At 39.9% G+C, this 22,024-nt stretch overlaps 1 protein-coding gene across 6 annotated transcripts in view; it reads left to right on the forward strand.

Annotated features, from left to right (window-relative positions):
• The first annotated feature begins 2,030 nt into the window (after positions 1 to 2,030).
• CD96 (CD96 molecule) overlaps positions 2,031 to 22,024 on the forward strand; it is a 101,485-nt gene continuing 81,491 nt past the window's right edge. For 3 of the 6 annotated variants that reach the window (XM_078065852.1, XM_078065842.1, XM_078065848.1), the window contains exons 1-3: positions 2,031 to 2,171; positions 4,179 to 4,550; positions 6,457 to 6,810. In XM_078065852.1, the coding sequence (XP_077921978.1) occupies positions 4,490 to 4,550; positions 6,457 to 6,810 (415 nt within the window). In that variant the 5' untranslated portion in view covers positions 2,031 to 2,171; positions 4,179 to 4,489. Of the gene's footprint in view, positions 2,172 to 4,174; positions 4,551 to 6,456; positions 6,811 to 22,024 lie in introns of those variants that run through there. The other 3 variants (XM_078065837.1, XM_078065845.1, XM_078065838.1) reach the window with 2 other exon arrangements.

Here is a 22,024-nt window from a genome sequence, read left to right on the forward strand (position 1 = left end):
GTATTACATTAAAATCAGTCTTTAATGGATGGCATTGAGCATGGTGGAAATGATGGTGATAAAATAGATTGCTATCTGCTGAAAGTGTCATGAAATTCTTTCTCTCCCATTAGAGGGTAATTCTTAAATCTCATAAAATCTGAGTGAAAACCGAAAAGGGGAACTTGATTCTTATGAAGGCAGGGCCTCTACCTGTACCCTAACAGGCTAAACCTCCCTTTCCATCCAAAGTCCAGTGATCCCTTGCCAACTGCTCCTTGGGTAGGGTGGTTCTTCCAGCAGGGACTCATTACACTTAATCCATGACACTTCTTCGTGGTTTTACAGCCCTTACATCTACTACAGTTTTTCTTTTCTCCTCATTCTGATGCATGAAACTTTCCAGCAGATTTTGACTCCATGTCCAGTTGGACACCAAGCCTTATCTCCCCTTTCTTTGTAACGTCCATGCCCCCGTCACCCTCATCTATAACCAGTCAGTGGACTCTTGTCCTCTGCTGCTTAAGGAAATATAAGACCCCAAACAGGTCTTCCTCCTCTCTTTCCTCCACCTTATTTTATTCACAAGTCCACCCAATTTGTCTTTCTAAGATGTTATTTTATATATGTTACTCTTTTGTTGAAAACCTGTAACTCTCTCTGACATGAAGAAAAAATCTATAGCTCGGAATTCAAAGCCCTCCATAATCTAATCTTACCCCTTGGACAGCTTTGTCTGGCTCCAAGCACCTCCATAAAGCCTCTGTTCCATGATAACAACTGACTCACTGAGTTGGCCTTGAACTTCAGCAGTTCCAACTGATGGCTCTTACTGTTTCCTCTGCCTGGAATGACGTACCTTGTGGTTTCCACCAGACTCGCCTTTACAATATGAAGCCAAGTTTAGGTTCCCCACTGACTTGATCCCTACATCTCCTCCTTTCCTAAAATCCTGGGCTACCTACTCATTTAGTTCTGTGCCTTATGTTTCTTGACTCCTTTATGGTGTGCATGGATGTTTCTCTTTAGCAAAATAATAAGTGCCATAAGAACAAGAGTTGTGTTTTATCATTTGCATTTTAAAATCACCTAAAACTGGTGCACCTGAGTGGCTTAGTCGGTCTGACTCTTGATTTCAGCTCAGGTCATGATCTCAGGGTCCTGAGATCAAGCCCTGCACAGGACTCTTTACTGGCCTCTGGTCTGCTTGAGATTCTCTCTCTCTCCCTCTGGCCCTCCCTCTGCTTGTATGCATGCCCACTCTCTTGCTCAAAAATAAATAAGTAAAATCACCTAAAACTATGCCTCTTCAGTAATCCCTTAAGAGTTGGCACTCAATAAATATCTCTTGATTAATTGAAACATTAAACAGCATTTTTTCTTTTTTTTAATTTTATGTTACGTTAATCACCATACATTACATCATTAGTTTTTGATGTAGTGTTCCATGATTCATTGTTTGCGCATAACACCCAGTGCTCCATTCAGTATGTGCCCTCTTTAAAACAGCATGTTTTCTAAGCATTTGGGGAGAGAAACATGTACAAAGGTATAACACTCCACATTTGAATTTTTATATATAATAATTAAAGAATAAAACCCAACACAAATCAGTACCTGAGTTAACCTCTATGGAAACCACAAAAGTAAGTTTACCTTTTGCTCAACTTCCTACTTCTGAAAATGTCCTTTTCTCATTGAGGGTCAGTGTTTAGATGAAGCATTTAAAAAGTTTGCTCAAAACACACAATTACGGCTTGCCTCCAGCAGAAATAATGCGTGCCCCTGCTTCTCTTTGTAAATAATTGAATTTGCCTCTGAAGTTCAAGAAGTTCAAGATTTCTTTTTGTGTGTGAAACTGACGGCTTCTGTTTTCTCTTTATATGCAGCGGACTCTAATCTGAGGCAGAAGAAATGCTGTGCAATTGGGATTTGGTGAGCAGGGAGGATAATAGAGATTTTCAAGACTTCCACAGAGGAGTTATTTTTAAGTACAGAGAATGCCTATCCCCACGCTCAAAGAGCCTTTAGAAAGTGTTACTGGAATTGAAAAGCCACGGGGGAAGGTCCCATCACCTGGGAGAGCAGTGCCGGTCCGCAGGGCGTTGCTGCCACCTGCTGCATGCAGGCGGCCATGGAGGGGCTGTCGCGCGGGGCTTGTTGCGCGGGGCTTGCCGCCCGTAGGACACCAGGTGCGCTCCATTAATATTCTGTGGGCATCGGAAATGTTTTCTTCTCTTAGAGCCTGGGTGAAACCCAAAGGAAAACGAGTCAAATCTGACGACTCCGGGCCACCGAGGTTTCTAGCTCTAAAACCCACGAACCAAGCTCTAAGTCACACCCCGAGAGGGCAGGTTTGCCCAGCAGCCCCTGAGTGGGTGCCTTGGGCAGCCCGACCGCAATGGAAGGCAAGGATTCCAAGTGTCTGTAGCTCTGGAAAATAAGTGATGTTTTCCCTTATTCTGAATTTGAGGGATTTTTTTTTTTTTTTTTAAAGATGTTTTAGTTTAAAGCACTAGGAGACAGGAGACCACTAACTGCTTCAAGAGGAGGTATTGTTCTTAGAGAATTCGATAAGTTTAGATTTTTATGTATTTCATGTAGGTAAATCCTCTTAATAGGACAGGTGGAGTGAGGTGACTGAAATCCTTTCCCAGGCTTGTCATGTGTCCCAGCGGAATGGGAACACCAACCTGCTGATCAGGATCTCTTAGCCTACGTTTGCCACTATTCTCCATCATTGTGATTTACTAGAATTTCCAGGGGTAAAGGGGAAGAGACGAAGGCAGTCAGAGCAGTGAGGTCTCCTTTCAGTCTAAGTCTTCGCACTCCCCAGCCTCCCTGAAAGCATCCCTGTCAACACCACCTGACCCAACACCCCCAGGGATCTGAAACTAAGTGTGGAAGTAGGGATGGGGATGGGACTAAAGGTCTGGGGAGCCCTGAGCCAGGAAATAAGTAACTCCATCTTCTGGCCTTTGCAAGAAACATCATGAGCTTTGTAGTGAGGAATTGGTATGACAGTTGTCATGGCAGGTGTTCACAGTGGTGCCACAGGGGGTAGCCTGGTGTCGAGGGTAGAGGGTAGCCTGGACATCCAGGATGGAACCCCTGTTTCACCACATGCAAATCTCTGTTCCCCCAGCTAAATTCTGGTCTTCTAAATGGCAAAGGTGATGCCTTATGCATCATCCATATTCCAATCCCAAGTCCTCGTACAGGGACAGATCAGTATCTGCATGATAGGTCAGGATATCATGATGTCATGACAATATATGTGATGACAACGTGGCCAGAATTATCTCCCGGTGACCCCAAAAGAACTACCACCTCAGGAATACAGCTCAGCCTTCTTGTTTGTCTTCAGGCTTGCTGGCTGGGGCCTTGATGGTAGTAGTGAAATTAGGGTCATGGGATGTTTCACCAATTGTTCATATGGTTACCTGTAAACATGTTTATTTATTTGGTTTTATTCTTTGTCCATCAACCCTATGCTGTAGTCCTCAGCCTAATGCTTGTTCTCTTAAGTTTGGAAGGTTATTTTATCTCAAGCTGGAAAACCACTTTGTGACATCTTACCTGGCAGGGAAGTCATCATATACTAGGAGTCGCTTCCCTAAACCCCAGTCTCAGTCCTCTGTAAATGGAAGTAATGGGGCAGATATCACAGGCCTGGTAGCTGGCTGGAGTAGGAGGTTCTCTGCCTTTGGAATTCAGATTATTTCAGCCTTACTCTGTCTGGTTTTTGGCTGGGGCACAGACAAGTTCTTCTGGTGTCAGAAAAAAAAAATCCTCTGGCTGGTAGGGTGGGAGATTTCCCTGCCTGACCTCCAGCCTAGCCCAGACAGGGGGTGGAAAAGGAGCCCTCCCTTCTCAACACCACCCCGCCCCCGCCCCCGCCCCCGCCCCCGCCCAGGAAATGTGGGCTTTCCTGCATTAGGGGTGACAATAAAATTCGGTTTGATAGCTGATGTTACCCTCCGTTACTTTTCAGATTTTATTAAAATTAAATGTGTTAATTCTTTGTTCTTTCACCCGGGAGCCATTCTGGAAGGAAAACGTATTTTAGAAGTGAACAGAAAAACTGTTATGAAAGACACGAAGCTCACGTTTGTTAAATGACTTCGTGTTCTTGAAAAGAAATGTATAAAAAGCACATTATGAATCGCTCTGCATGATTTCCTTTGTTTGGATTTTAGAAGCAGCATGACTGACACAGAGATCCTGAAGGAGAGAATCTTTGGATCCTGAGAAGTCTTTTAACGAAGGTGATACACAAAATTTCAGAGAACAATTGTAACATCGTTCTGGTGAAGGTTATACTTAGCTCTGAACCACATTACTTTCCTGTCTACGTTTCATTTCCTGGGGTCTTGCCAAGTGATAAACAGACCCAGGCGTGCAGTAGGTTTGGGGTTTTCCTGCACAAATAGGGTAGCTGGAGTTTGCTTCAAGGCATCAGTTGACTTCCGTGATTATGGAGATGCTGGTATAAGGCCTTCAGGAGACTATGGAGAAAAAATGGACCTACTGTGCTGTCTGTTCCATCATCCAGATACATTTCATCACGGGTAAGGCTTCCAGTTGTCTTCTCTTGTCAAATCGGCAGCTTTAGGGGCGAGGGGGGGCCTCTGTTCGTTTAAAATGCGAGTGACTACTGCTGACATTGATCACCGAAGGCAGATCGTTGCTAAGGTTTTCAGTTACAAATTTAAGTGGCAGCTATCGGAGAGATGTTAGAGTCTAGAAATGATTACTAACGAACACTAAAAACGAGAAGAGAATGAGTGGTTTGTGCCACTGCTCTGAGACTTTTTCACCCATTTCATTCCTAAGAGGATCTCTGGAGTAACTGGGAAATTGTGCTTCTTGGAAATGAAATGCTCCCCACATGGTCGTCAGAACAACTCCGGAATACTAAAAAAATCACAAAGCCCATCAGTGCTGCGGGATCCTTGCTCAACTTTTTCTCTCTCGAGCATCCTTTTTCTTTTGTATATAACAAGCATTACTCCTCCAGATATGAATGTCTTTGGGAGTTGAACATATGTTGAATTTTAATGAGGCATGTGTAGGTATGGACCTGGAAGACAGAGTAGGGGCCTTACAACCGGTGCCTTCAGGGCCTATTTAAAAATAGCGGGAGGAAAGATTAGTTCTGCATTCCATAGCCTGGGGGAATTATAGGAAGCCTGAGTGTCTGAAGAATTAACTATGCTTTACAGATAGAGCTACAAAGGTTTTAAGGAGAATTTCTAAATTAAAGGAGACTTTGGAACCCAATGCTGTGGATAGAATCAGAGGCATATTACCAGGTGAAGGAAAGCGTACAGGGAGAGACATTAAACTGTACTAACCTCTGCCTACCCAAACTTTTGAATCCATAAAAGTGTAATAATTCCCATTTGTCAAGTACCTTAGAGAGCCTTGTTTCTTCTCCATTGCTTGTCATCTTTTTATCTTTTTCCTTTGTGAGCTTCGGTGGTACTTGTCATAATAATATATCATTCCTGGAACAGTGTTCCATTAACGCGAAAATTGAGGCCTCCACTATTGAAGGCATGTCAAAGGCTCAATGCTTAACATATTTTAAGTGCCTTGTACCATGTGGTCAGAGAGATGATGGGAGAGAATCTTCTTCTTTTGTGTCTCAGAGTTCAAAGTGTTGATGATGGACGATGGTGACCATAGTTTTTCTTTAGTGGAAAGTCTACCTCAGGTATTTTCTCCCGTCCTCCCCTTAGGAGCCCTAACTGCATGGACACGAAGGTCTTTTTGAGCTCCATAGTGAATGTCAAATTTCTTACTCTTCTCAACCAATTTGGGAGGCAGTTTGGATGTTAATGAAGGTTAGAGAAAGAGCATGGACTTTAGGCAACCAAGTACATGTTCTTTTACTGAGGTGTGACTTGAAGCTGGTCATTTAATCATGCTGTGCCTCAGTTTCCTCTTTGATAGAATGTTAACAACATCATTCTGTGGTATGTGAGGATTAAATAAAATAGTCTATAGAAAAACCTCTTGTGAACATAGATTTTTAAAAACAGCTATACACATATCAGTTATTTTTTCTGTTTCAGAAAATATTACTGGTGTGTTATATGCAGCTGTTGGTTCATAAAACCAAAAAAAAAAAAGTCAGTTATATTCATTGTAAAAATAGTTGTCATAATAAGTTTGCTGGTGGGCTTCAGTTTCTAGATAGGCTTAATTTGATTCACAGGTAGTTATCCTTTGGACAGCCCAACAGACAAAGAGAGGAATATCTCTCTAGTGTCCTTAAGCAAATGCCTCCTCATTTGTACTGAGTCTCTGCTTCTCTATTGGGACTGTGCACAGGCTCCCTCCTACACGTAAGGCAGCCAGAGAGAAAGTTCCTCAGTTGCTCCCTCACCTCACCAAAGTGACCAAGGTTTTTAAATAAGAGTCATCCCACATGAATCATGTAAACTAATGGCTCATGTCCTTCCTTTTCAGGAGTATGGGAAAAAACATCCAATACAGAAGACATCTATGCTTTCCCTGGCTCTGATGTCAACCTGACCTGTCAAACATGGAAGAAAGGCTTCTTGGTGCAGATACAATGGTCCAAGGTCACTGATAAATTGGATCTGATTGCCCTTTATCATCCGCAGTATGGCTTGCACTGTGCTAATGGCGGTCCCTGTGAGTCACTGGTGACTTTCACAGAAACTTCCAGAAATGTGTCAACGTGGACTCTGCACTTAAAGAACGTGTCCTCCTCACTCACTGGGAAGTATGAGTGTGGCTTTACTCTGTATCCGGAGGGTGTTCGGACTAAAATCTACAACCTACTCATTCAGACAAATGGTAAGCATAACTGTAGAGGGAAAGGAGCACACCCTTTCATTCAGCTCTCAGTCATTTGACAGATACGTATTTTGAGCCAACCATGTGCTAGATGTGGTGCTAAGTACACAGAGGTTGAGCAGAAAGAGGTATTGCCTGGAAAGAAAGACAGGAATTAATCAAATAATTCCACAAATAAATGTAAAAGTGCAACAGTGATAAGTGGTAAGGATAAGTGGTAATGGTCTTGAAAGAGCATGTAATAGAGGCCAGGGAAACTGACCCTGAGAAGGCAACACCCGAGCGGAGGTCTGAAGAAGGGGTAGACATTAACACCATTTAGGAGCTGGGAGGTTTGTGAGTGATCCAGGGAGAGGGAAGAGCTTGTGAGAGGGGCTTAGTCGTGTTTGAGGACATGGGACAATGCCAGCAGTCTGCGGCACAGAGGTGAAGGGAGGAGGTGGGAGACATGGCAAGGACCAGATTGTGTCAGATCTTGTCAGCCATATTTGAAGGTTTGCTTTTTATCTAAGACTGTAGGAAGACATTGAAGTGTTCGCAACAAAAGGATGGCACGACATTTATAGCCCGGTTGTACTTGTGTCAGAAAACGATCATGCCAGCTTCAGTAGGAGAATGGAACAAAAATGGGCAGGAAGGAAAAGGTGGGCGTGAGCTAGGAGACAGTTCCAGTAGCCCAGAGGAGACAGAGTGGTAGTTTGGGTAGACATGGAAAGAAACGACAAATCAAATGCTTCGGGCATAACATAGGTGTGACTTGCTAATAGAATGGATATAGGACAATGGTAGTATGAGTGAAGGGGAGAAAAAAATTTAAGGTGACATGGGAGGAGGTGCCATTCACTGAAGGCAGAGGGAGCAGAGCAGGTTTGTGGGGGGATATATGCAAGTGGCTTTGGATATATGGTGTATTTAGTATTGGGCAGGGAAAGGTACCAAGGAAGTTGCTAGACATGTAGCATTCACACATATGGGCCTTGGAGAGCTGCATTTGGAGGCAGGAATCCTAGGCTTAAGTTCTAGCTCCTTTCTGGCCAGAAATAAATTTCACCTAGGGCCTGTCATGTACATTCTCTGAGCCCATCTGGAAAATGATGATAATAATGCCTACCCTAAATTAGTTGGTCCTACAGTAAATGATTTCCATTTATACTAATGGAAAAGAATGAAAATGAAAGCCAACAAATGGAAAATGCACTGGAAATGAAATGTCCTTAACGCAGGGGCAAAGTGGCCTGGTAATGTAAGAGGAAAAACAACAAAAATTAACTCATGAAGGCTGTGCTAAAAGAGGCCTGAGCACGGAACTGCCCAGGACAGGCAACAGGGATGGATTTATTACCTCATCTCCATTTCTTATCAAGAGATAAGACCATGGTGTTGGAACAGTCCACCTGGAAACCAGGAGCTCCTCCACCACTACTTTACGATGCCCTATTCCCATTGCTGTTTTCCAGGAAAAAAGAAACACTTGAGTTCAAATTGGGGATGGTGTGGGGTGGGGTTGAACGAACAGAAATGAGGAGACCTGTGTAGAACAATGCTTCGCTACACATACTTTGGAGTCAGGTAGCCTGGATTTGAGTGTTGGCTCTGTTGTTTACTATATATCATCTTTGTCAAGTTATTTCAAGTCTCTAAGCCTTTGTTTTCTTATATAGCAAATATGGATAATTATAGTACCGACTTTACAGGTACCATTATTTTGATGATTAAATGGGATAATTTGTGTAAAGCACTTAGCATAGTTCCTGCCAGAGAGTCAGAGTTTGGAAAAGGGTAGTTTTCATTAAGAAGAGTAATAACAATAATGAGTGAACTCTATTTATCAGTTCTTATTTAAAATGGGTCCTCCTCCCTCTCTTTTTATATTTGCCTAATTTAGAACCCAATGGAACATTGAACATACATTAGCACAAGTACACATTGACCTTGGCTTTAGATAAAGATTTTGTACCTTCTGCCTAAATCTATAAACTGTACTATTGCATCTCTGAGGATCTAAAGCCCACCCCATCGAGAATTGGCAACATGGATTGATGTACCCTATAGGAAATAAGGGATATGGGATAGCTCAACATGAGGACAGCGCTGGAGAAGCGGTAGTATGTTACCCTGAAAGGAGAGTGGTGTTGCCTTTAAGTAAAGCATATTTCTTAAAATAAAGGGCAACTCAAAGAAGCCAAATTTGTAGCTACTAAAAACTGCAAATCTCTGTAGAGGCAGAAGCCATGTCTACATGCTTTGTGGTTGGAAATTTCCCAGTCTTCTTTGCTGTCAGTCAGCTGGACCAGATTTGGAAAAAAAAAAAAATAGCCTCAATGTTAAAGAAATAGTTCTGATATTGTGTACTGAGTACAAAGTCATTACAGAGTGACCAAAAGTGTAAGCCTGGTAGAGAGTGAAGGGGTAGACACTTAACTCAGATGAGGCAATTGCCAGTCAAAAGCCCTGTCACATCCCCACCAATGACACATCTTTTCCCCCGGTATTCCTTTGATCTTCACTCACTTCTTCTCTCACTTGTGCCATTTCCCTTGTACATTCCTGGAGGTCTTCGTGTTCATAAGCTGGTTGGGTAAGCAAAGCACACACAAAGTGTAAACACTTATGAAGCACATGAACAAAAGCAAATTGAGATGGTGTAGAAGAATCTAAATATGAAAATCTGAAGGACCACAGGCATTGGGACCTCTTGTCTCCTTTCTGTTGTCTTCTGAGCCATTCTCTTCCCTGTCTGTTCACAAAACAGTGTATGTCTAAATTCTGTCCTCATGTTCCTGGAAGGCCTGAGAGTGGATTCTGTTCTCTTTTCACAATATTTTGTTCCTCTGTGTGAGCTAGTGCTCTGAGGCTGTGGATGAGGGTAGAAATTACAATGAACAGTTGGGCATTTGCTTCTTTTTCATTTTCACCTGACAGGGTTTCCTCCTGGGTTAGCTTTCAAGTTATCCCAAGAAAAGCAGTTTTCTGAGTTAAGCCCTTAGTTGCTGTATTTAATCCAGATTTCCTGGATTTTGTTTTCTTATATAAGTGCCTGAGACTGTATGATTTTTGATGTATTTAACATTTTTTTATTATTACGTTATGTTAATCACCATACATTACATCATTAGTTTTTGATGTAGTGTTCCATGATTCATTGTTTGCGTATAACACCCAGTGCTCCATGCAGAACGTGCCCTCTTTAATACCCATCACCAGGCTAACCCATCCTCCCATCCCCCTCCCCTCTTGAACCCTCAGTTTGTTTTTCAGAGTCCATCGTCTCTCATGGTTCGTCTCCCCCTCCAATTTCCCCCCCTTCATTCTTCCCCTCCTGCTGTCTTCTTTTTTTTTTTTTTTTAACATATATTGCATTATTTGTTTCAGAGGTACAGATCTGTGATTCAACAGTCTTGCACAATTCACAGCGCTCACCATAGCACATACCCTCCCCAATGTCTATCACCCAGCCACCCCATCCCTCCCAGCCCCCACCACTCCAGCAACCCTCAGTTTGTTTCCTGAGATTAAGAATTCCTCATATCAGTGAGGTCATATGACACATGTCTTTCTCTGATTGACTTATTTTGCTCAGCATAACACCCTCCAGTTCCATCCACGTCATTGCAGATGGCAAGATTTCATTCCTTTTGATGGCCGCATAATATTCCATTGTATATATATACCACATCTTCTTTATCCATTCATCTGTCGATGGACAGCTTGGCTCTTTCCATAGTTTGGCTATTGTGGACATTGCTGCTATAAACATCAGGGTGCATGTGCCCCTTCGGATCCCTACATTTGTATCTTTGGGGTAAATACCCAGTAGTGCAATTGCTGGGTCATAGGGTATCTCTATTTTCAACTTTTTGAGGAACCTCTATGCTGTTTTCCAGAGTGGCTGCACCAGCTTGCATTCCCACCAACAGTGTAGGAGGGTTCCCCTTTCTCCGCATCCTCGCCAACATCTGTCATTTCCTGACTTGTTAATTTTAGCCATTCTGACTGGTATGAGGTGATATCTCATTGAGGTTTTGATTTGTATTTCCCTGATGCCGAGTGATGCTGAGCACTTTTCCATGTGTCTCTTGGCCATTTGGATGTCTTCTTTGCAGAAATGTCTGTTCATGTCTTCTGCCCATTTCTTGATTGGATTAGTTGTTCTTTGGGTGTTGAGCTTAAGAAGTTCTTTATAGCTTTTGGATACTAGCCCATTATCTGATATGTCATTTGCAAATATCTTCTCCCATTCTGTCGGTTGTCTTTTGGTTTTGTGGACTGTTTCTTTTGCTCTGCAAAAGCTTTTTATCTTGATGAAGTTCCAATAGTTCATTTTTGCCATTGCTTCCCTTGTCTTTGGTGATGTTTCTAGGAAGAAGTTGCTGTGGCTGAGGTCAAAGAGGTTGCTGCCTGTGTTCTCCTTTAGGATTTTGATGGAATCCTGTCTCAGTTGTAGGTCCTTTAACCATTTTGGGTCTATTTTTGTGTGTGGTGTAAGGAAACGGTCCAGTTTCATTCTTCTGCATGTGGCTGTCCAATTTTCCCAACACCATTTGTTGAAGAGACTGTCTCTTTTCCATTGGACATTCTTTCCTGTTTTGTTGAAGATTAGTTGACCATAGAGTTGAGGGTCCATTTCTGGGCTCTCTATTCTGTTCCATTGATCAATGTTTTTGTGCCAGTACCATACTGTCTTGATGATGACAGCTTTGTAATAGAGCTTGAAGTCCGGAATTGTGATGCCACAAGCTTTGCTTTTCTTTTTCAACATTATTCTGGCTATTCGGGGTCTTTTCTGGTTCCATACAAAGATTAGGATTATTTGTTCCTGTTCTGTGAAAAAAAAGTTGATGGTATTTTGATAGGGATTTCATTAAATGTGTAGATTGCTCTAGGTAGCAATGACATCTTCACAATATTTGTTCTTCCAATCCATGAGCATGATACATTTTTCCATTTCTTTGTGTCTTCCTCAATTTCTTTCATGAGTATTCTATAGTTTTGTGAGTACAGATTCTTTGCCTCTTTGGTTAGATTTATTCCTAGGTATCTTATGGTTTTGGGTGCAATTGTAAGTGGGATCAACTCCTTAATTTCTCTTTCTTCTGTCTTGTTGTTGGTGTATAGAAATGCAACTGATTTCTGTGCATTGATTTTATATCCTGCCAGATGTATTTTAAAATTTGAAGTTACTAATATCTGTTATAAAAGTGCAACATGATTTTAATTTCCCAGATCATGACAAAAGCCTCAGAGGGCTGTTAATGTTGTTATTGGAAGCAATAGGAGGGGAAGAAGTAATGGTAATACAAGGAGGAGGAGGAGGGAGAATAGAAGTAGTATAGAATATAATAAAAGAACTATTATATTACTAGTAATAGAATATAATATCTGGATAATATAATCTTGATAATTTGACTACCCTGTCTAGAGGCATAATTTGCTCTTTGACTCTTTTCCAGTTTTATTGAGATATAACTGACATATGACATTGTATTTGTTTTAGGTGTACAACAGTTGATTTGATACTTATATATATCATGAAATGATCACCACAATAAGTTTAGTTAATATCCATCACCTCACAGAGTTAAATTTTTTTCTTGTGATGAGAACTTTTAAGATTTACTCTCTTAGCAACTTTCAAACATATGATACAATATTGTTAACTTTAGTCACCATACTGTATATTTTATCTCCAGAATTTATTTATCTTATAATTGGAAATTTGTACTTTTTGACCCTCTTCACCCATTTCACCCCCATGCCCACCTCTGGCAACCGCCAACCTGTTTTCTGTATCTATGAGTTCATTTTGTTTTGTTTTTCAAGTTCCACATACAAATGAAATCATACAGTATTTGTCTTTCTTTATTAATGTAGCATAATGCCCTCAAGGTCCATCCATGTTGTCACAAATGGCAGGATTCCCTTCTTTTTTATGAATGAATAATATTTCCTCGTATATTAGAATGTTTTCTTTGTCCATTCGTCCATCAGTGGACACTTGGGTTGTTTCTATGTCTTAGCTATTGTAAATAGTGCTGCAGTGAACATGGGGATGCATATATCTTTTCAAGATAGTGATTTTATTTCCTTTAGATATATACCCAGAAGTGGAAATGCTGGATCATATGGTAGTTCTAATTTTATTTATTTTAATAATTTTATTTTTAAGATTTTATTTATTTATTTGAGAGAGAGAGAGAAAGAGAGAATCTTCAAGCAGACTCCTCACTGAGTGAGGAGCCCGAGGCTGGGCTCAATCCCACCACCCATGAGATCATGACCTGAGCCAAAACCAAGAGCGGGAAGCTTAACTGACTGAGCTGCCCTGATAGTTCTATTTTTAACTTTCTGAGGACCTCCATACTGTTTTCCAGAGTGGCTGTACCAATTTACATTTCCACCAACCATGCACAAGTGCTGCCTTTTCTCCATATCTTTTCCAAATATTTGTTATCTTATCTTTTTGATAATAGCCATTTTAACAGGTGTGAGGTGATATCTAATTGTGGTTTTGATTTGCATTTCCCTGATGATTAGTGATGGGGGGGGAGCGGTTTTCCTTGCCTATTGGATATTTGGATGTCTTATCTGGAAAAATATCTAATCAATTTCTCTGGCCATTTTTAAATTAGATTGTTTTGTTGTTGTTGTTGAGTTGTATGACTTGTTTGTATATTTTGGATATTAACCCCGTATCAGATATGTGATTTATAAATATTTTCTCCCATTCCATAGATTGCCTTTTCATTTTATTGATGTTTTCCTTTGCTGGGAAGAAGCTTTTTAGTTTGATGCAGTCCCATTGCTTATTTTTGCTTTTTTTGCATTTGCTTTTGGTGTCAAATCCAAAAAACCATTGCCAAGGCCAAAAAATCATTGCCCCTATGTTTTCTTTTACAGGTGTTATGGTTTGGGGTTTTATGTTTTAATCCATTTTGATTTGATCTTTATGTATGGTGGGAGACAGGAGTCCAGTTTCATTCTTTTGCATACAGCTATCCAGGTTCCCCAACATCATTTATCAAAGAGCCTATCCTTTCCCCATTGCATATTCTTGGCTCCTTTCATAATAATATTGTTATAAATTAATTGATCCTATATGTAGGTTTGTTTCTGGGCTCTCTGTTTCATTGTTCTATGTGTCTTTTTATAGCATAGTTTGTTCTTGAACTTAAATGCTAGCTCTTCTTAAATTCTTGTATTCAATCTTTATCCAAAAAATATTTTTGAGTGCTTATGGGTGCTAGGCACCAGGGATGCAATACAGACATGATTCTGTCATCAGGAATCATAAAGTCCTATGGGAAGAGACAAAATAACCAAATAAGCAAAAAAAAGGGGGGGCCAAATGGCAACAGTGAGAAGTGCTCTTGCAGTAAGAAAGTAGTGTTTTGAGAGGATATAATAGGAAAATCAAGAAGGGTTTCCTGGGGAAGTGATGCTTGAGCAGGAGTTAACCAGGTAAATATGGGGAAGACAACTTTACACAAAACAGGATGTGTAAAGGCTCTGTGGTGGTAAGGAGATACTGCAACTGTGGGGGGTTTTCAGAGGTATTATGGCTTGAGCAAAAGGATTGAAAGGGAAGCCTTTGAAGAAGAGGCTAGAGAGATTGAGTAGTCCAATTAAATTTTATCTTTATCCTAGGAACTGTGGAAACTAATTGGAAGGTGGTTGTTGATTTTTTTTTTTTAATTTTGCATTCCAAAAAGATCTTTGTGGCAAAAGTGTAGAGAATGAATTGAAAAAAGGTAGAGAGGATAATGCAGATCAGTTAAGAGAGGACAGAAATCTAAGTGAGAGATGCTAGTAACATTGAGTAGAGTGACACAGAGGTACCTGGGGAGGAGTGTTCAAATTAGGAGATTCACCCTACAGGATTTGGTGATGGACTGCACATGTGGAATGAGGCACAGTATAAAGCATGTATCAAGAATGATGCTCTGGTTTCAAATGTGTGGAACAGGAAAAAAATGGGGGAATGACTCATCGTATTAGGAAGAACTGAAGGACAACCCGATCGTGTAGGGATTGTTTGGAGTTTGACTGAATTTTATTTTGTACATGTCGAGTTAGACAGGAAGTTGACACATTCAGGAGATGTCAAGGAAATAGGTAGATATACAATTCCTGTTCTAGAAGAGAGGTTTAAGCTGAAGATACAAATTGGTGAGCTATATGAGTGTATGCTAACTGAGGTTTTGGGAGTGGAAGAGATCACGTAGGCAGAGAAAATCCAGTGAGAAAAGCGATGTGACCCTTCAACTAAGACAGATGGCAAAAGATAAATCTTCAAAGGATTTAGAAGAGAGACGAAAGAATCAGCAGGAGAGAAATTGGCTCACAAAAGAACTAGAATGATAGTATTTTGTGAAAGGAGTAGCTATCAATTCTGATGTTTCTGAGAGGACAACATGGTTATTGGATTGTATTTAGGAAAAGGATGTTATTGATCACCTTAACAGAAGCTGTTTCTGTGGCACGGAAGAGAGATGGAAGTCAGACTCGGGGGGAGCAGAGGAGTGAGTAAGAGGCAAGGAAATGGAGACACCAAATGTCGACACAACTTCTAAGAAATCCGTCAGGAGTAAGGGGAAGGGTATGAGTGCTCAAATGAGGGTTTGCATCGGTGTTGTGCAGGTAGTGGGGTGGTTTTAATTAATGCAAGATGCTTGGCTAAGCTTCAAAACCAAGTCAGAGTTGAAAGAGAGTAGTTAAATACACCATAGAGAAGGTACAATAAATAAACTAAGGTTTCTGAGAATATAGGGGCAATGAGATCTAGAACATTAGTACTATGGGTATCCTGAAATTGGACAAAAGGACAGTTTTCAAAAATTATATAACAGGAGAGAAGGAAATTGGAATAAGTGCATATGACGAGGGCAATGCTCTTTTCTATTTTCTCTAAAATAGGAAACATGGGGCACCTGGGTGGCGCAGTTGGTTAAGCGTCCACCTCTTGGTTTTGGCTCAGGTTGTGATCTCAGGGTCATGAGATGGAGCCCCCGCATCCGGCTCTGGTTTGGTGCGGAGTCCACTTGGGATACTCCCTCTCCCGCTGCCCCTCCTGCTTGTTCTCTTTCTCTCTCTTTCAAATAAATAAATAAATCTTTAAAAATTAATTAATTAATTAATTAAAAAATAGGAAACAAAGTCATCTTCAGGTAGAGAGAGGGAGGAGGCTTCAGAAAAGAGATTGAAGAAAGTTTGAAATAGCTTCTATGTATAGAGGGAAAATGAGTTCACTAGGTAAATATGTTTGAATTTTCAGTTAGTGTTGAATATACATTTGAGTATGGTAAGAAGTTGTAGTGAAGACAATTTGCTTTCACCAGTAGTGCTCGGCTGCTTGGTTCTGGGCATTAAAAAGTAGGTAGTTGGAGTTCACTATTGGATTCCCTGTATATTAATGGGGGATGGGGGTGGGGGGACGGGAAGAGCCAAGGGATTTGGGATTAGCAAGAATGTTACTGAAATGATGGACTGTAGAACTTTAGCTAGGTAATGAGGGAAGCAAAGCAAAGAAAGCTGAGGGATTGGGAGAATGTAGAGATCAACTCATTTAAAGACTCACTGAGGACAAAGAACAGTTGAGGCAAAATTAGTTGCACAAAACAGCCAGCAGGAGTGTTTGTAGGTTCGTCGTGATTTTGTAGGTGGAGCAATTACGTGTGGCACAGAAGGTCCAAACACGATCGTGAAAGTGGACGGCAGAAATGGAGTGGAGACAGTGGGGATAACAGTGGCAGACTGAGGGGCAGGTAGTGGATAGGGCAACGCCATGGTAACTGAAAGCGCTGGGGATTGTATCCGGATTGCAATCTGGATACCGAGATCTTCAGAGAACAATGGATGAGGACTGGGGCGTCAGAGTTGGAGCGGGCGACCCTGACGGACCGCACAGCAGATGTTTTAGGCTTTGACCATACCGCCCGTACAGCCTCTGTCAAAACCGTTCGACTCTGCTGTAGCAGGAAAGCACCTCTAGATGGTATGTAAGCGGAGGGGCCTGGCTGTGTTCCCGTAGCACTTGATTACAAAAATAGCCGCCAGATTCGACCCACAGGCCAGAGTTTTACAGTCCCTGAATTAGAGGATAATAGCAGTGAATCTGGAGAGAGAGGGATTAGTTTTTCTCAGACTGTGTTACATAAAGCTGGCAATACTCGAGATGATTTCAGATGATTCATGAAAAGATTTTAAAACCTCTAATTGTGGAAAATTTCAAACACGCAAAATTATATAGAATAGTATAATGAGCTCCCATGTAGTGAACATGCAACTTCAATCATTATTAACTCACAGTCTTGTTTCATTTAAACCCTTAGCAACTACCACCTCCCAGATTAAACAATTCCAAAATATCTCACTTATTTTAGAATGATTCTTTAAAAGCTAAAGATGATGTGTATATATATGTGTGTGTGTGTGTGTGTGTGTGTATATATATATATATATATATATATATAGCCATGATACCACTATCAGAACTAAAAATAACTAGTAAATTCTTAATACCATGAAATACCCAGTTGGCCTTATAGTTGTTATTTTTATATTTTGGTTATTTAAACTGGATTCGAATAAACTCCAAGTATTGTGATCATTGGAAAACTCTCTTTTATTTTTTTTTAAAGATTTTATTTATTTATTTGAGAGAGAGAGAGAAAGAGATCAGTGTGGGGAGGGGAGGGACAGAGGGAGAGGGAGAAGCAGATTCCCCGCTGAGCAGAGAGCCGGACGCCCCAAAACTCTCTTTTAATCTGAAGGTTGTTTTATATTTCTTATTTTTCTTTTCCAAAATATTTGTTAAATAAATTTGGCTCTTTATCCTGTAAAATTACCCACAGCCTGGATTTTGCTCCTATATCCCTTGGTATCTCCATGTTCCCCTTTCACTATTTAGTTAGGTATAGAGATTTGATCACATTAACATTTTGTTTTTATTTTTTAGTATTTCATAGATGATATTGCATAGTTACATCAGAGGTACATAATATCTGGTTGTGTGATGTTAAGCACCATTGATAAGTATTGCCTAGATCCATTAATTCTTTGTGGGTTGACAAAGAGTGATGCTCAAATTCTATCATTCTTTTATTTATTACCTGAAGTCTTCTTATAGAGAAATCTCCTCTCATGAACCAATTATTTATTAGATGTACAGTTTGTATAAGAAAAACAAACAGATGCTTGATTCTTTCCCTTTATTTATCAGTTTTAAAAATTAGTTGGTTCACTAGCACTCTTATAAGGTGACCAAAAGTATTTTGTAGTAAGTATTATGAATTCATATGAATTTGAACATATTGATGAATTTCAGTTCATTACGGTTGTTATCCTTGTTATGCTGAAAATGTCCCATGTATAAAATCTATTAATCCTTTGTGATGTAAGTTGCAAATATTTTCCCAGTTTTTCATCTGTCCTTACTTGCTTGTGATATTGTTTCCAATGCAGTGTAATTCTTACTTTTATGGAAAAAGTTTTCCCCATTCTCAGATTATATAGAAATTCACTCATGTTATTTCTAACACTTGCATGGATTTTTATTAGCATTTAAATTTGTGATGCCAGGTTTCAAGTATTTAAAAGTGTCTAAATTTCTGCTTTCGTATATCTCTAATGCTTTTTTCTATATCTTCTCTGTTTTTCCTTTCTGTAGTTTAGTTTAGAAATTTTCTATTGACCTATACTCCAATTCACAAATCTTATTTTTTGTGCTGTCCAATTAAGTTTTCAACCCAATCAAATTAGTTCTTAATTTCTGATCTTATATTTTTAGTTATTGTTTTTGGTAGATTTTTTAGTCTTTGATGAAATTGTCCATCTTTTCGTTTACTCCCTTCATCTTTTTCTCTATTCTTGGATATACCAAAAAGAGCTATTTTAATATTCTTATTGGATAACTTCAATGTCAGGATCATTCTGATGTCTGTTTCTATGTTTATTTTCTCTCTCTCTCTCTGTCTCTTTTTCTCTCTCTTTTTGCAACTTCTTCCAGCATATATTTTCCTTTCATTATTACTGTCAAAGAGATATATATAATATACATGTTATATATATTATATATTTATAAAATAAACCGAACAGAACAATGCTAAAATTAATGGATTAAAAATTTCTGTTCTTAAAGAAATTAAGAGAAAAAAAGAGAGAGAACTGTATATGTAATCTTTTATATTTACCCATATGTTTACCATTTCCTGTGCTCTTCATTCTACCTCATGGAGTGAAGTTACTATTTGGTATCATTTCCTTTCAGCCTAAAGAACTTTAGAATTTCATATAAGACAAATCTACCTGCAGTAAATCCTGTTTGTTTTTTTTTTTTTCGTTTTTACTTTTGAAGGATAGTTTCACTGAATGCAGCAAATTTTAGTGGGCTGCTTTTTCTTTCATATTTTTTTAATTTTTTATTGTTATGTTAATCACCATACATTACAACATTAGTTTTTGATGTAGTGTTCCATGATTCATTGTTTGCGTATAACACCCAGTGCTCCATGCAGAACGTGCCCTCTTTAATACCCATCACCAGGCTAACCCATCCTCCCACCCTCCTCCCCTCTTGAACCCTCAGTTTGTTTCTCAGAGTCCATCGTCTCTCATGGTTCGTCTCCCCCTCCAATTTCCCCCCCTTCATTCTTCCCCTCCGGCTATCTTCTTCTTTTTTTTTTTTTTTAATGTATATTGCATTATTTGTTTCAGAGGTACAGATCTGTGATTCAACAGTCTTGCACAATTCACAGCGCTCACCATAGCACATACCCTCCCCAATGTCTATCACCCAGCCACCCCATCCCTCCCAGCCCCCACCACTCCAGCAACCCTCAGTTTGTTTCCTGAGATTAAGAATTCCTCATATCAGTGAGGTCATATGATACATGTCTTTCTCTGATTGACTTATTTCGCTCAGCATAACACCCTCCAGTTCCATCCACGTCATTGCAGATGGCAAGATTTCATTCCTTTTGATGGCTGCATAATATTCCATTGTATATATACCACATCTTCTTTATCCATTCAACTGTCAGTGGACAACTTGGCTCTTTCCACAGTTTGGCTATTGTGGACATTGCTGCTGTAAACATCAGGGTGCATGTGCCCCTTCGGATCCCTACATTTGTATCTTTGGGGTAAATACCCAGTAGTGCAATTGCTGGATCATATGGTAGCTCTATTTTCAACTTTTTGAGGAACCTCCATACTGTTTTCCAGAGTGACTGAACCAGCTTGCATTCCCACCAACAGTGTAGGAGGGTCCCCTTTCTCCGCATCCTCGCCAACATTTGTCGTTTCCTGACTTGTTAATTTTAGCCATTCTGACTGGTGAGAGGTGATATTTCATTGAGGTTTTGATTTGTATTTCCCTGATGCTGAGCAATGCTGAGCACTTTTTCATGTGTTTGTTGTCCATTTGGATGTCTTCTTTGCAGAAATGTCTGTTCATGTCTTCTGCCCATTTCTTGATTGGATCATTTGTTCTTTGGGTGTTGACCTTAAGAAGTTCTTTATAGCTTTTGGATACTAGTCCTTTATCTGATATGACATTTGCAAATATCTTCTCCCATTCTGTCGGTTGTCTTTTGGTTTTGTTGACTGTTTCTTTTGCTCTGCAAAAGCTTTTTATCTTGATGAAGTCCCAATAATTCATTTTTGCCCTTGCTTCCCTTGCCTTTGGCGATGTTTCTAGGAAGAAGTTGCTGTAGCTGAGGTCAAAGAGGTTGCTGCCTGTGTTCTCCTTTAGGATGTTGATGGAATCCTGTCTGACTTGTAGGTCTTTCAACCATTTTGAGTCTATTTTTGTGTGTGGTGTAAGGAAACGGTCCAGTTTCATTCTTCTGCATGTGGCTGTCCAATTTTCCCAACACCATTTGTTGAAGAGACTGTCTCTTTTCCATTGGACATTCTTTCCTGTTTTGTTGAAGATTAGTTGACCATAGAGTTGAGGGTCCATTTCTGGGCTCTCTATTCTGTTCCATTGATCGATGTGTCTGTTTTTGTGCCAGTACCATACTGTCTTGATGATGACAGCTTTGTAATAGAGCTTGAAGTCTGGAATTGTGATACCGCCAGCTTTGCTTTGCTTTTTCAACATTCCTCTGGCTATTCGGGGACTTCTCTGGTTCCATACAAATTTTAGGATTATTTGTTCCATTTCTTTGAAAAAAGTTGATGGTATTTTGATGGGGATTGCATTGAATGTGTAGATTGCTCTAGGTAGCATTGACATCTTCACAATATTTGTTCTTCCAATCCATGAGCATGGAACGTTTTTCCATTTCTTTGTGTCTTCCTCAATTTCTTTTGTGAGTATTTTATAGTTTTGTGAGTACAGATTCTTTGCCTCTTTGGTTAGATTTATTCCTAGGTATCTTATGGTTTTGGGTGCAATTGTAAGTGGGATCGACTCCTTAATTTCTCTTTCTTTTGTCTTGTTGTTGGTGTATAGGAATGCCACTGATTTCTGTGCATTGATTTTATATCCTGCCACCTTACTGAATTCCTGTATGAGTTCTAGCAGTTTTGGGATGGAGTCCTTTGGGTTTTCCACATAAAGTATCGTATCATCTGCAAAGAGTGAGAGTTTGACTTCTTCTTTGCCGATTCGGATGCCTTTTATTTCTTTTTGTTGTCTGATTGCTGTGGCTAGGACTTCTAATACTGTGTTGAATAGCAGTGGTGATTGTGGACATCCCTGCCGCGTTCCTGACCTTAGGGGGAAAGCTCTCAGTTTTTCCCCATTCAGAATGATATTCGCTGTGGGTTTTTCATAGATGGCTTTTATGATATTGAGGTATGTACCCTCTATCCCTACATTCTGAAGAGTTTTGATCAAGAAAGGATGCTGCACTTTGTCAAATGCTTTTTCTGCATCTTTTGAGAGGATCATATGGTTCTTGTTCTTTCTTTTATTAATGTATTGTATCACATTGATTGATTTGTGGACATTGAACCAACCTTGCAGCCCAGGGATAAATCCCACTTGGTTGTGGTGAATAATCCTTTTAATGTACTGTTGGATCCTATTGGCTAGTATTTTGGTGAGAATTTTTGCATCCATGTTCATCAGGGATATTGGTCTGTAATTCTTTTTGATGGGGTTTTTGTCTGGTTTTGGGATCAAGGTAATGGTGGCCTCATAAAATGAGTTTGGAAGTTTTCCTTCCATTTCTATTTTTTGGAACAGTTTCAGAAGAATAGGTATTAA

This window comes from Halichoerus grypus, chromosome 1, assembly GCF_964656455.1.
Source record: "Halichoerus grypus chromosome 1, mHalGry1.hap1.1, whole genome shotgun sequence".
NCBI lineage: Eukaryota > Metazoa > Chordata > Mammalia > Carnivora > Phocidae > Halichoerus > Halichoerus grypus.